This window comes from Grampus griseus (genome assembly GCF_964374135.1).
Source record: "Grampus griseus genome assembly, chromosome: 4".
NCBI classification, from domain to species: domain Eukaryota; kingdom Metazoa; phylum Chordata; class Mammalia; order Artiodactyla; family Delphinidae; genus Grampus; species Grampus griseus.
Genome location: NC_138997.1, coordinates 106,988,632 through 107,003,705, shown reverse-complemented (window position 1 = coordinate 107,003,705; position 15,074 = coordinate 106,988,632). Strand labels below are relative to the sequence as shown.

Below are 15,074 nucleotides of genomic sequence, written 5' to 3'. Positions count from 1 at the left end.
GTTAGTGGGCCTCCAGATTAGACTTGGGAACATGATCCTTGTGAAAAGTCGTTTTAGCTTATCAGTAGTTGGCAAACATTTGTACAACAGTGGTTGTTCTGACTGTCCTTTGGCTGCCTACTAAACTGGACAGCAAGCTGTGTCCACTGATTGAATGAAAAAAATAACGATTTTGTGTTACAGGGAACTTTTTACAATAAGCCAGAGGGCCTTACCGGAGTCTCTTTAATCTTTAACAATGGCTGTCTCTTGCGGAGGCAAATTATGCAAATCAGTACTTAGTGTTTCATAATCAATCAGGTCTTTGTTGGAAGTGTTATGAGCGCCAGAACAGAATTCCTGTGGCGGGGGAGAGTAGTTAGGGGAGTTGCAAGTCAGGCCACTGCTGTGATCTGCAGAGGACACTGGTGGCTGCTTTGAACCCCCCTGCAGTGAAAATGCAGTCGTGCTTTGAGAAGAATCCCTCAGTTTTGTAGCAGGGTTTTTGTTTTACAGTTTATCTTGCTTTGGGTAATTTACAAAACACCCACGAAGGAGCAGCTAGCAGGTCTGTGCTGTGGATGACACACATAAACAAAGCTGGGCCCGCCGCCTGGGACGGCAGATGGCAGCCATGCTCCAGAGCTGCCTTTGTGTTGAACCTGCCAGGAGTGCAGTGTTTTAAAACCTTGGACTCATCCAAGTGCACGTGTCTGTTTCAAAACAGTGTCATTTCAGCTTCAGCCTGCACAGCACAATTAACCTTTAATAATCCTTTGATTCTAGATAAAAAATACAGAACCAGAGAAAATTTTAAAGGCTTTGGGAAAAAACTGTGATATTTTTGAGAGTTCCTGTTACTACTCCTGCTATAATACATGTGTTGCCATCTAGTGGATAATGTAAAGTATATAGCAGACTTACTGTGTTTGGAGTTTATTTTACCCTGCTAGTAATTCTTGAAGCGGATAGAAAGTCAGTTCAGTTCGGAGCATTAAATCATTTTTGGAGAGCCGCTTTGGGCTAGGCATATGCCTGAGCAGATTATGTCCGATAGACATGAAAACATTTCAAAACAAGATGGTGACATCCCTGAAAAAGAGATGCTTGAGAGGGGTCCTTAACCTGGCCTGGAAATGGCAGAGAAGACTTCCGGGAGGTGTATCCCCTGAGCAGAGTAGGAGTAAGTCAGGAGACCGGGATTGGGAGATGGGGGAGGGCTCTGAACCCGGAGAAGTCAGCAGGGCCAGGAACACTAGGGGGTCCCAGGCTCAAGGAATTGGATTTGACCCTGCGGGGCCTGGGGAGTCAGTCAGTATACACTCTTAGTTAGGCAAGATTTACCATTTTGTTTAAAAACATTTTTTTGTCTGGTTGCAAAGATTACACATACGAAGTGTAGAAAAATTTTAAGGTACGAAAAGGTATTAGGAAAAAGCAAAGTCTTCAAATCTTAACCACCCAGACAGCCATCAGTGTTTTGATGAGCAGTCTTTTAGATTCCTCTCTCTCTCTGTGGGTTCAGCTTCAGGTCTGTATTTCATATAGTTTACCTAAGTACATGCTGTGCGCAACCTTGGTTTTCCCTCCATTCAGCAACATGCTTGTGGGCAACCATCCATGGGGTTGAGTCCCTGGGGCTGAGTCCATGTCAAGCAGTGCACATATTGGGATGTCTTTGTTTGGTCTCTCCTAGTAAAAGCTTTATGTGTAACAACAGGTGATGTGAGAACCTGTTTTTCCCTGTCAAATGCATCTACTATAGGGACCACTGCTACTGTTTTTTATAATCAGTCTGCTTATACGGTAGGTGTGTTTTGTGGGGAAGTTCAGTGTCTTGATGATTTTTGAAATTAGCCTTATTAGAATACAGTCACTTAAAAGTGAACTTGATTTATCTTCAGAGAAAGAAAAGGATGAGTCACATGAATGCCTGTCATTTTAGAATGGAGTTTAAACAACTGTTTAGTTGAGTATCAGCTTTGTGGAGAAGCCAGATCCTGGCTGACCCTGGAGTGTGGCTCTTGGCTTTGCGCTGACCCATAGCTGTTGACATTGCATTTGACCTGAACAAGGCATCTCAGCATTGGGTACTTTTGATCTTAAAACGTTCTGTGTGCACTGTGGTGAGAGCAGCCCTCAGAGACCCACTGCACTCGGATGGGATGGTAGGTTTGTCTTCGTGGGCAGACTTGCAGAGGCTGAAAGCACACAGGTACTTGGTTTGGGAGTCACAGTCCCCTGTTTATTTTGAACCATTTATATGAAATGTGTTACTTCAGTGTCTTCTTATCTGTAAAGTGGGATTATAGTGGAACCTATCCCACAGGGTTATTAGGAGAAGTAAATGAGCTAATTGATGCACAGTGTTTAGACTGATGCCGGCCACACAGCATGTGCTCGATAAAAGTTAGCTATTAACTCGTGCTATTTCTATTTTTAAAGAATCATTTTTACTGCCCTCCCGTTGTAGTGAAGCTCAGGGAGATTAAGCAACTTGCTCAAAATTTCAGTTGGCAAAGGTTAAGAGTTTAGGGAGTTTATTAAAAACACCTCTTTTTTCCCAGCACAATTTTGGAACTACCTGAAAGAAATACAGGAGTCAGAAAGTGAAAAAGCCAAACGGAGAACCTGGCTTTAGATTTGTGGCCAAATATGGGTGGAGCGCTGGCCAGAACAGACCCTCTCTGCCTGTTGCCGAGTGTGCTCACTGCTGTCTCCAAACCCTACACCAGTAAGTCCTCTTCCCTCAGACGCGTGAGTGAAGCATTGGGAGACAGAAGAGGAAGTTTGTCCAGCTGGGGTCCCTCCACACGAAGCCTGAAGGGGTGGGGGGGAATCAAGTTCCCTTTCAGAGTAAGTGGTGGAGATTGAGCAGAGATTAGAACCAAGAAGCTCAACCAACTCCCTGGATTCCGTACCTGTTTCTCTCGTCTGCCCTGCTCCACCCAAACCCCTCAGTCTTTTGCCCGGAGTCTGCTCCTCTGCTCATACCCCGCCCCGCACTAGGCGAGGAGGTAGAGGAACTCAGACACGGGGAAGAGACCCAGTCCTGGAAGTTGCCTTCATTACTTGTTTAAACTGTGTTTTGAGGCAGTTTGATGATTGATACTCAGGGTGAACGGGTCGCCATTGCACCGCCAGTCTTTCTGACCATACTGGTTCCTTGCTCACAGCTGTGGGCCTTCCTCCCAGCATCCCTATGGTACTTGCGAATTCCAAGCCTCCAGTGTCACAAACACAAGGAATAACAGCCGAGCTTGGAGGAGGAGACTTCAGTGGTAAAAACAGGCACTTTGGATATGGGCACGTTCCTACTTTGAGTGACTTATAAAACGAGCGCTCTACGTGGAAACATTCAAAAAACCTTTCTTGCAGATCTTTCTGTATCCACTGTAGTTGAAAACATTTTAAAAATCAATATATACAAATGCTGTCACATGAAACCCAGTTTATATTTCTGTGAAGAAAAGCCTCAAACTTAAATAAGCTAAATAGTAATAGTTTATTAGTCTTTTGACCATATAATGTAGAATAAATAACTTAGCCTTTGAGTCATACAGACCCGTGATCCATGCCACTTCTTCCCCTTATTATCCTGTGACCGACCTCACGTGGGCCTCAGTTTCCATGTTTATCAAACGGGAATGGGGGTAACGTCTAACTCAACTGATTGTTATAGGGGAGCCGATGACGGCACATAGTGAGCAATTCACACACTTCCTGGCACACACATGCCTGGTATGTCACTCTTGGGTAACATCAGGTGTGTAGTGCACTGTTGAATACAGACACAAGACAAAACAGCTTGCTGTTGCTCACTGGATGCTTTTCTCGGTTCCCAGTCATCCCTCTTTGTGATTACTGTACTGGGAAACTGCACTTGCCACCTGCCAAGAATCTGTGCTTAAATCTGGGCATGAAGAACTCAAGCCTGATACTTAGAATGCTGGGTTCCATTCAGGCTTCACCCCATGTGTTCCTGAGCAAATTACTTACCCTGTCTCTGACTTAGTTTCCTCATCTGTAAAATAGGTGTGATGATGTTACCCATCTTGTGTAGCTGGGAGAATTTGATGAGCTAATGTGTGGGGAGATCTTGGAACAGAGCCTGGCACGTAGTAAACTCAATGAAGGTTTTGTTGGTGGTGGTTTTTTTTAAATGGCATTGATCCACTTAAATGGAACTTTAAGCAAGGCTTGCAAGTACTTAGAAATAAAATAGCTAGAGATTTTGCGTGGGGTTGAGGTGTTGGTTCAAATGTGGGTTATTACTAGTTTGGCAGCAGAAAATCTGTACTTCAGAATCACCAAACATGTTAAAAGAGAGTGCAAAATGGGAGATTTTTAAAAAAATCATGTTTTGTTAAGAAAACATGTCAAGTATGTACTAAAGTAGGCCGAGAGTGTAAGGAGCCCGCCTGTGCGCACGCGCCCACCTTCAGCTGTCAGCGCAGGACTGACCCTCTTTCCTGTGTTCCTCCCCACCTCCATATTATTTTGAAGCAAATCTCAGGTATCATGTCATAAGAAATTGGGATCACATCGGTTGTACTTTAAGGGAAACTTCTTGTAAGCATGTTTTCTGAGATGCCTGCGGGGCCTTCTTGTTCCTGGCACTTATCCCCTTGCACCATTCTACCCTGGTGGACTGAAATTAGCTAAAGCTGGGGGGTGCTGCTGGGTCTAGCCTACGTAGTAGATTCCTTTGGGCCCATTCAAACTTTTCATTGAAAACTATGACTCCTTTTTTTTTAAAAAAAAAAAAAACTGTTTTGGATAAGGCTTTAAACAGGTATGCTATGACTGAATGTTTGTGTCACCCCAAAATTCATATGTTGAAGCCCTACTACCCAATGGGATGGTATTTAGTGGTGAGGCCTTTGGGACCTAATTAGGTCATGAGGGTGGAGCCCTCCTGAATGGGATCGGTACCCTTAGAGGAAGAGACACAAGACCACCATGTGAGGATTCAGCAAGAAGGCAACTCTCTACAAATCAGGAAGAGGGCCCTCACCAGGCACCAGATATGCTGGCACCTTGACCAGGACTTTCCAGCCTCCAGAACTGTGAGAAATAAGTGTTTGTTGTTAAAGTCACCCAGCCTGTGATATTTTGTTATAGCACCCCAAACTGAGACAAAGTGTATTAGTTTCTTATTGCTGCTGTAACAAATTACCACAAGTTTAGTGGCTTAAAACAAGAAAAACTTACTATCTTCTAGTTCTGTAGGTCAGAAGTCTAAAATGGGACTCCCTAGACTGAAATCAGGGTGCTGGCAGAGCTCTGTTCTTTTCTGGAGATGCTAGGGGCGAATCCATTACTTTGCCTTTTCAAGCTTCCAGACGTTGCCTTCATCCTCTGGCTCCCTTCCTCCATCTTGAAAGCCAGCAATGTTGGATTGAGCTGTTCTCCCGTTGCATCGCTTTGACTCTCTCTTCTGCCTCCCTCTTCTCCATTTAAGGACCCTGTGATTACATAGGGGCCTACCTACCTGGATACTCCAGTATTAATCCAGGGTATTCTCCCTCTTTTAAGGTCAACTGATGAGCACCGTAATTCCATCTGTCACGATAATTCCCCTTTGTCATGTAACATAATATAGTCACAGGTTCCGGGGGTTAGGACTTGGACATCTTTGGGTGGAGGTAATGGCATTACCCTGACTACCACAGTAGGTATAATCCTTTGGGGATTATTCAGTACCCACTATCTATTCAACATTTAGTAAAAGTTTCTGAGGCTCTGCTTTGCACCAGGAACTGTGCCTGACAGGTTCTGGGGAAAGAGAGAGGACCCTTTAACCTCTAGGAGCTTGCACTCTGGTGAAGAGAAACCAGTCGGTAATGAGTCATTGTGGTCTGTGGGGAGCGCGGCAGGACTGAGGCCGCTCAGGACTTTTGGAGCTGAATTGTGAAGGGCCTTGAGTGCTGCATTTGGGGTTTGGACTCAATCCCATTGGTTAGGCCCAGAGATGACAATTAGCTGCCCTTTGGCAAGTCGGCCGGCAGAGATGCTTCCTTTGGCTGCAGTGGGTTTTAAAACCAGAATTCATCCCTGCCCAATGCACTGCACCCTCCATTCCTCTTGCTTTACTGCTTACCTGGCCCCTTGCAGGCAGGGGTTGGGGAAGGGAATGGAAACCACTGAAATGTATTCAACTTAACTTGATTAAATCTTGTATGTGGTACAGTAAATACCTTATTTGCACATCTCTTAAATTTTTTTCCCAACAATCTTAAAAGTCAGATTTTAAAATGCAGCGTCAGTGGAAAATAGGAGTAAGAGTGTGAGGAAGGCAGCTGTGGCTTAGTGGTGGAAGACGGGACAAATTTGAACTCAGAGTCCCAGGCTTACCTCTGAGCCCCACCAGGCACTAACCATGTGACTGGGAACGAGTCACTTAGCTTCTGCAAGATTCACTTTCCCAACCTGGTTAATGAGCGTGGTGACGTCAGTGCCCACAATGGGCTGCTGGGAAAGAACAAGGTCGTGTGTGGGGAAGTTCCTCACGGAGCCAGGGATGCTGGACAGACTCTGGCTGTCTCAGTTGTTGTTTGTAATCTGATAAATAAATGAATATTGTGGCCATAGTTCAGTTTTTCTTCGATTCATGCTCTTATAGATGCCTAAGGGTGCTTTTCTGAACCATATTTGCTTTTAGTCTAGACTCTGTGAGAAATTTAACTGAACCCTTACTGACCTGTCTCCAGACAAATGCTGAATGTTTCTTTAGTGGTAAATACTATTTTTGCATTTAAACATTTACTCATTCCACAAATACTGACTGACACCTTCTGGGCTTCATGTTGTGCTTAGAGCCATGCGGGAAGCTGTGCAGCCTCTCCTTGCGTGGTTCCTAACCCCCAAGAAAGAGGCGTGCATGCAAAAGTGAAGCCAGGGGACGTGGCTGTGTGTAGCTGAGTGCCCAGTGGGTGGGATGCAGAAGTGCTTTTAAGTTCAGAGCAAAGTGAAAATTAGCCTGAGTTGGCCTTGACAGAAAAACTTTCATGAAAAAGATGAAAGTTCAGCACATCCTTCAAGGATGGGGCTCCGTATGTTTGGAATAAGTACAAAGGACATTAGGAGGAAACTAGTGTGAGCTGTGGTCAAAGGACAGAGCAGGCCACCAACTTAGTTAATCATTCTCTCCTTCTGGAAACACTTTTGTCCATGTTGACCGTGATCCTAGGTTTCTTCCTACCTCTTTTTATTTTATTTGTTTCTTAATCCCTCATTCCACACACATTACCTGACACATGCTTTAGTACTAGAAATGAGCCATCACAAATTCCGTCCTCTGTACGTTTGTGTCTGTTTTGTTCATCCGTGGAAGTAGGGAAAATGGAGACTTGCTGTGTAGGGATAAATCGTTGCTCCTGCATCTTTTCTTTAATTCTGCTGCTCTGCATGGGCCCTATTTATACACTTGATAGCTCCAGCCTTAGAATCCATCCCCTAGAACACTTGGAAGAAGGAATATTTTTCTATAAAATTTTGGATTTAAGACATATAAGGAAGGGAATTGGCCTTTATTGAGCACATGCTCTGTAGTTACTAGACATGTACTATCTCATTGAATCTCGAAGTTCCTTAGAGATCATCTCTTCGTTATGTCACAGATCACAACAATTACAGGAAGAAGGAACCATCGGTAAGAGACCAAGACCCAGGAATGTGGGTGACTTTCCCAAAGCCACCCAACAAGTCAGTGATTATACAGGAGTCTAAAACCAGAGATATCCAGTTTGTAGCTTCAAAATCTTTTTACTACCTGCATTCCATTCTCTACTAATTTAAAATTTGTTGCATATGAGCGTAACATATTTATCCATATAAATCGTTTGCTTTCTTTTCATTATAGATTTCACACATTGGCAAACTGAGAGATTTTCTTCTCGAACACAGGAAAGATTATATTAATGCTTATAGGTAAGTGTCTATTTCTTACCGTGATTTTAGTGACTGTTCTTTTCCATACCTATATTCCTTTTGAGCTTTTTGTCCTCACTTTTTACTAACTTAGGGTTGTAATGGGGAAGGTCAGTTTGGCAGTGGAAGAATATCTGCAGAGCAAAAAGGGGCTCCCCCCAGCCAAGGTAAGCTCAGCCATACCCCATGTCCTCAAAGTCACCATATCCTCACAGCAATGTCCCCTATTCTGATGTTCCCATGTGTCTGTAGCTCTTTGTGTGCCATATATGTTGTGAAACATGCGGAGAGAAATGGGGCAGTTTCTCATTGAATGCATATTGCTGAGCAAATGAAGAGATAATGCAGGTCATGTAAAAATGCCATTTGGAAAGACAAGAGCTCTTGCCTCTAGTGAAGAAACTTTTGGTTAGGTTGATTTTTAAAAAGAAAAAGCATTTTGATCAAGCCTTCCAAAGTGGCTTCTGGAATAGACTCCAGCTCTCAGTAGACACAGGAACACCGCCGTGCAGATATCATGCCTCCTGCTCTTCCCTGACCTACATTTGCACCTGGCTTTAGTGTGGCATTTCTACCATAGGAGTCAGCTTCAAGTGTATTACCTAAATTAATGGAAAAGTTGGATTAGACATACGAAGTGACATCATTAGAAGCATCTTTTTAGGAGTTCATCATTATAAAACAAGGGATTTTGCCCTTCAGAAGCCTTCCTATCACAGTTAGAAAATACAGAAAAAATCTGATTTTTAAAAAAACTTTGTCAATATATGCAAAAATGAAAATGTTTCATATAAATTCTTTAACAGAGAAAATAATTATGCCCCAGGTGAATTTTAAATAATCTCTACCAGTTTGTCTACTTCATACTTTTAACTGTATTTCATTTGCATAATTTTGGAATATACTAAATTATTCTAATGCTTAGTACCAAGAAAACCTTATTTTAAAGTTCTCAGTTAAAATAGTTGGTCACCACTAGATGGCAGTGTAAATTTTATTTCTAAAGGTGTATGTACATCAGATGCTAATTTTATAGTGCATAAAAATGGAAGCGACAGTCATTTTGGAAAGCTTAATAAAACTGGTATAAGCCTGTCAGTTCCAGCTCCTTTCTTTAGTACTTTACAACTTAGGTTAAATAAGTGGTTGTAGAGCTCTCTCATGGAAATCCATTATTAACTCCCCTTTTCCTTGAAAAGGCATCCAGCCAGGTGAATGCTTTAAAGGTTGGTTTAGTTCAGGCCACCCTGTCCCCTTATTAACCGTGCAAACCTGAGAAAGTCACTTAATCTGTAAAATGCAGTGTCTTCCTCTAAACCAGGGGTCAGCAAACCACAGCCTATAGGCCAAGTCCAGTCCGCTACCTATTTTTGTACAGCCTGTGAGCTGAGAATAGTCCTTATGTTTTTAAATTGCTGGAGGGAAAATAATAACAATAGGGACTTCCCTGGTGCCTCTGGTTAAGACTCCTCCCTCCCAATGCAGGGAGCCCGGGGTCCATCCCTGTTCGGGGAACTAGATCCCACATGCATGCCGCAACTAAGACCTGGTGCAACCAAAATAAAGAAAGAAAGAAATATTAAAAAAAAGAAGATGAAATTAAGGGAAGATGCTGGGCCAGTGCCCCACCTCCTCTTCCCTGGTTAATCTAATACACTGTCCCTCCTAACAGTATACTTGTAATACATAAGAAATAAAACCAGGTTTTAAAAATAATAATAATAATTATAATAATATTTTACCACATAAGAAAATTATATGAAATTAAATTTTTGGTGTCTGTAAATAAAGCTTATTGGAACAGCGCCACACCCATTCATTTGAATGTTATCGCTGGCAGCTTTTACACTATGACAGCAGAGCTGAGTGGCTGTGACAGGCTGTGTGGCCCTCAAAGTCTAATATGTCTACTATGTGGCCCTTTCCAGAAAAGGTTTAAGGAGCCCTGCTGTAAATAATGAGAGTGATGATCACTTGCCACTTGTCAGGAGATTCAAATAAGACAGTACAATTGAAATGCAGTGCAAAAGGAAAAAGCAATGAGGGGACTTCCCTGGTGGCGCAGTGGTTAAGAATCTGCCTGCCAGTGCAGGGGACACGGGTTCGAGCCCCGGTCCGTGAAGATCCCACATGCCGCAGAGCAACTAAGCCCGTGCGCCACAACTACTGAGCCTGCGCGCCACAACTACTGAAGCCCGCGTGCCTAGAGCCCGTGCTCTGCAGCAAGAGAAGCAACCGCAGTGAGCAGCATGCGTACCGCAACGAAGAGTAGCCCCCGCTCGCCGCAACCAGAGAAAGCCCGAGCGCAGCAACGAAGACCCAATGCAGCCAAAAATGAATTAAATAAATAAAATTTTTTTAAAAAGCAGTGGATTTAAAAAAAGATTATAAGGCTGCTATTCTGTAACTTTGCAGTAGTTTTATACTTTTGATTATAATGGTGGGATTAAGGCATTTCTCCTCGAACAGCACAGCTCAGCTCCACACAGTGTGTCAGTGTTTCCAGAGCAGGTGTGGACTTAACTCCGAGTCCTCCTGCCCCTGCTCAGGACAGTGGGCAGCTGGCCTCGGCCTCCCCCTTTCCCGGCTACCATGGCAGCACACTCTGGGGCGGAGGACCAGGCTCCCTGGAGCCCATCTCACCCTGCCACTTACTGGTTGTGTGGCTGCAGCGTCAGCAGAACTAGAGCTCCTGAGGCTTTCTTAGTCTTGACCAGTCATTACCCCATTATAGAAACTCAGTCTTTAATTCCTTTTCCCAGTTGCAGTTCATGGCCAGCCAGTGCAGTCTGAGTTTCACTCCTACCCCTGTTTTGGTCCCTTTGAAAGATCAGGGACTTGGAGGGTCAATCACACCTAGGTTCTAGTCCCAGTTCTGCCATGTATTAGTCACGTAAGTGTATACAGCTCACTTCACATCTTTGTGCTTGCTTTTTTTGTTTGTTTTTAAATAAAGTGTGGATAATGTTCTTGTGAGGATTAAAAGAGATGTGTGAGAGTTCCTGGCACATAGAAGTCCCTTGGTGAATGGCACCTGAATTGGAATCCCATTTGACCTGTGATGAGGTTGCAGCAGTGGTCAGTTGATAAAGCAAGCACCTCTAATTTCCTGCCAGAAGGGGGAGGGAGGGAGAGAAAGAGAGAGAGAGGATGCCAGAGTCAAGTCGACCTGACAGAGATGGACGTGTTCTCAGCGTGATCACTAGTGAAACCTAGGGTGGCGGCAGAGGTTAGGTCTGCAGGAGGGTGACCTTGCTGAAGGCTCCTGAATTAGACGCACTCAGCCATTAGTGCCACTGAACGGTCACAGCCCCGGAGCACAGAGAGCACAGAGGCCCCTGATAGCATATGAGAGAGAGGGCAGGCAGATCCCAGAGGAGAGGACAGAGAGGAGCTGTGGCTCCATGTGTGTTCACGCCCATGCCCAGGTCCTTCTGCCAGGCTGCCAATCAGAGAAGTCCCTGCCCCCAAGGGAGGGGCAGGAGGGAGGATGCTGAGGTTAGGTGTCACGCTAGAGGAGTGGATTCATGTAGAAACAGGAGGACTAGGGAATAAGCATTCCCCTCCATGCCCTACATTCTCTCCAGATGGAGAAAGGCCATCCTTATCTTCTCCCATCAAGCTCTCCCTCCCAAAGGTGGTAGACTGTTTAAAGCCTTTCTTTTTTTACTGCTCTGCCTCCCAATGCAATGTGCTGGCCTTGGCTTGTTACTGAGAAGATTTTGGATGGAGTGTGATCATGGAATGGAGAGAAATATTACCTTCAGACCCATAAAGCTATGTTAGCTTGGCATAATTAGGAAGCTGTAATCTTTTCCACAATGTAGAGCTCAGACTTTATTGACCCATTTAATTTTTTTTAAATAATGACATTTTACTAGAACAGCATGCAACCTAGGTAGCCTCTGGCTGGATCTCTTGAATGATTTTAATTAAAACTGATTCCTCCACTTCTGGTAGATGTACCTTTTCCTCAATATCCTGGCAACGAAACAATACCACCTGGGGGAGAAACTTGGTTTTTGTTGTTGTTACTAATAGAATAACCATACTGTCAATTTCCAGTTTAAAAGGTTAATATATAATGTCTCCTAAAGGAACATCACCTTTTAATTGAGTAATCAGTTTTATCAAATTAACCTTTAGACCTTTTCAATTTCACTGAGCTGAGTTTCCATTAAGTCAAAATAGAGTAGGAGGATGTTAATCTAATGTTTTTGGAATTAGTCCTTTATAGGTCTGCTCCGTCCACAAGGTACATAGCCACTTGGAAGTGGGTACCTGTCTTATTTATTTGTTCCTGACCCCGTTAGCCTCCGTTTCCGGAGAGGTGGTTTCTATTAGGGGCGGCACAGGACTCGCCACCCCTCTGCTCACTGCTCTCACTCCGCCCGCCTTGACCTGACCGGGGAGTTGGGAGGAGGGTGGAGCGTGCTTGCCCAGCCCCTTCCCCTGTCTCTTGGGTCTTCTGCCTCAGGTAGAGTACATTCTGTCTGGGGTTACCATGTTAAGCCGAACTAGTTAAGAAAACAGAATATTGGGGAGGGTTGGGATAGGGAAATAGGTCTCTGTTGCTTTTCAGCTTCTGCTGAGGGGAGGACCATCCATTCCCCAGGAACCTGTGGGCTTCCTTCTCTCCTTCCAACGACCCCCTGCCCCCGAAAATGTGGACCCTGGGGTTGGGGCGTGGGAAGGTGCCACAATGAGGGAGGAGAGGAGCCTGGCCTCCTGGTTGGCCCTGGGAAGAGCCTCAGGCTTACTCCTCCCTCTTCTCTTGGGGTCCTGTCATCAGGATGGACACATTCCCTGCCCCTCTGTGCCTCCACTTTTCCAGGGAAGGCTCTGGAAGGGGGGGTGCCCGCAGGTCTCAGGGTGGGAGTGAAATAAATCCGGGAGGGACCTATTAAGGAGCACAGTTGTGTAGCTGTGTGTCAGGCCTCTTCAGGTCGGCCTCATGCATTAAGTGAGGTCATTCAGAAAGTATTTGGCTCTTGAGATATTGATTTATCAGCCTACTAAATCCTAGGTATTGCTCGTGATGATGGGATGCAGTAATGAACAGACAGACAAATGTCCCTGCCTTTATGCAACTTATATTTTGGAGAGGACGATAGAAAAGAAACAAAATAAATGAGTAAAACATAATAGTGTTAGAGCAGGATAAATGCCTTTAGGGGGAGGGGAGAAGGGAAAATAGAAAATGTCAGGGAGGGTACAAGTTTATAAACGTAGCTTAGGGAAGGACTTTTTAAGATGGGGGGGACATTGAGTAAACACCTAAAAGAAGTAAGCAGTCAGTTGTTTATATAGATATCATCCAGGGAAAGGACATTCCAGAAGGAGAAGACGGCAGCAAGTGTAAGGTCCTAATGCAGGAGGATGTCTGGAGGGTTCACGGAACAGTAGGGAGGCCAGGGTGGCTGGAGCAGGAGGGACTGGGGAGTGTGGGGGGTGGTAGTTGAAGATGAGCTCAGAGGGGGCAGCAGCCAGATCTCGTGAGCCGTCTTAACGGCTCATGTAGCTCTTGTGAGGACCTCGGCTTTTACTCTTAGGGGGGAAGCACTAGAAGGTCCGTACAGAGGGTTGATAGGATCTGAGTAACTTTCTAACAGATCAGTAAGGCTAGTGTGTTAGAATAATCTGTGGAGGGACACGACAGAAGCAGCAGACCAGCTGGGAGGCTACGGTTACGTTACAGTCCAGGCGAGAGATGCCGATGGCATGGCCCAGAGGGGTTAGCAGTGGATGTGATAACGAGGTCACATTCTGGAATTATTTTGAAGGTACAGCCAACGAGATTTGTTAATGGATTAGCTGTGAGCTGGGAGAGAAAAAGAGGTGCAAGGATGACTCCAGGTTTGGGGCCTGAGCAGCTAGAAGGAATGGAATTGCCATCAACCCAGATGGGGGAGCATGTTTGAAGAGAGCGGGCAGGAGCTCAGTTTGGGGCATATTTGCAACACAGGTTAAACATCTGAATAGAGACGTTGAGCCGGCAGTTAGATATACGTGTCTCAGGTTCAAGGAGAGGTTCAAGCTGAAGACATAAATTTGGACTTGTCATTGTAGAACTGGTATATACGCCGACCAAAAAAAAGCCACGAGCCTAGCTGAACTCACCAAGGGAGCAACGTAGACAGTGGAGAGGTTGAGGGACTGAGGGTAAAAGGTATCAACAAAAAGCCTGAAAACGAGCAGCAGCCGGGGAGATAGGAGGGAAACGGGAGAGTGTGTTGTCGGGGAAGACAGAGGAGAAAGCAAATCAGGGGAAGGGGAGCCATTAGCTCCATCCAATCTGTGGAAAGTAACTGAGGGGAGGGATGACCCAGGGGTGACCCTGGGGAGTGAGGAGCACAGTGGGGGGATGAGGGCAAAAGGCCCTTTGGATGGGGTCGAGAGAGAATAGTCAGGAAGGTGGAGACAGGGTTGTAAGCGTCTCAGAGGAGTTTTACTGAAAAAAGCGGGGAAATTGGACAGTAACTGGTAGGAGACATGGATTTGAGAGGTTTCCTTTTGTTTTTTAAGTTGGGAGAAATAACAGCATGTTTGTATGTGGCTAGGAAAGATCCAGTAGACGGGGAAAATTGATTTTATTAGGAACTAACACGTGTAGTGTTCACTGTGTGCCAGACACTGCCTGAGCACCGTGTCTGCGCAGTAATTCTTTTACGGTTGATGGTGCACGAGAGAGAAACTGGGGCCAACCTGGTGCCCAGGTGGAGGGGCAGAGCTAGGAGATGGACACCTCATCCTTAGTAGCTGGGGAGAAGGCACAGTGTGCCGGCCCATGGGAAGCGAGGTGGGGAGAGCTTGGAGGAGCTCTCAGAAACCAGGAAGCACAGTTATTACTGATGCTGCAGATGGGGACGGAGGTGTTGGAGGTTTGAGCTGTGAGGAGAAGATAGGAAACAGGCACCTGGGAGAGTGGGAAAGCAGACACAGTGAGAACATACCGCATAATTGCCAGGCACCATTAGGGGGCCATGTGTGGTTAGTAATCATATAAAGCCAATATTTTGATCTCTGTCTGATTCCCACTTGATCCTAAACTCAGCTGCTGGTGAGCTAGTAACTCTCCATTCTCCATACAGCGCCGGTCTCCGGACTCTTAACTCCAAATGGCCCTTCTCTCATTGCTTCCCACTCCTGGCATTCTTCCAGGA

General features: G+C 45.2%; 1 protein-coding gene across 2 annotated transcripts in view; it reads left to right on the top strand.

The window, feature by feature from the left end:
* STX18 (syntaxin 18) overlaps positions 1-15,074 on the top strand; it is a 120,033-nt gene that overhangs the window by 59,892 nt on the left and 45,067 nt on the right. The window contains exon 2 of one of the 2 annotated variants that reach the window (XM_082652660.1): positions 7,844-7,911. The exons of the other annotated variant lie outside the window; for it this stretch is intronic. Coding sequence (XP_082508786.1) covers positions 7,844-7,911 — 68 coding nt within the window. The remainder of the gene's footprint in view (positions 1-7,843; positions 7,912-15,074) is intronic. 2 annotated transcript variants of the gene reach the window in all.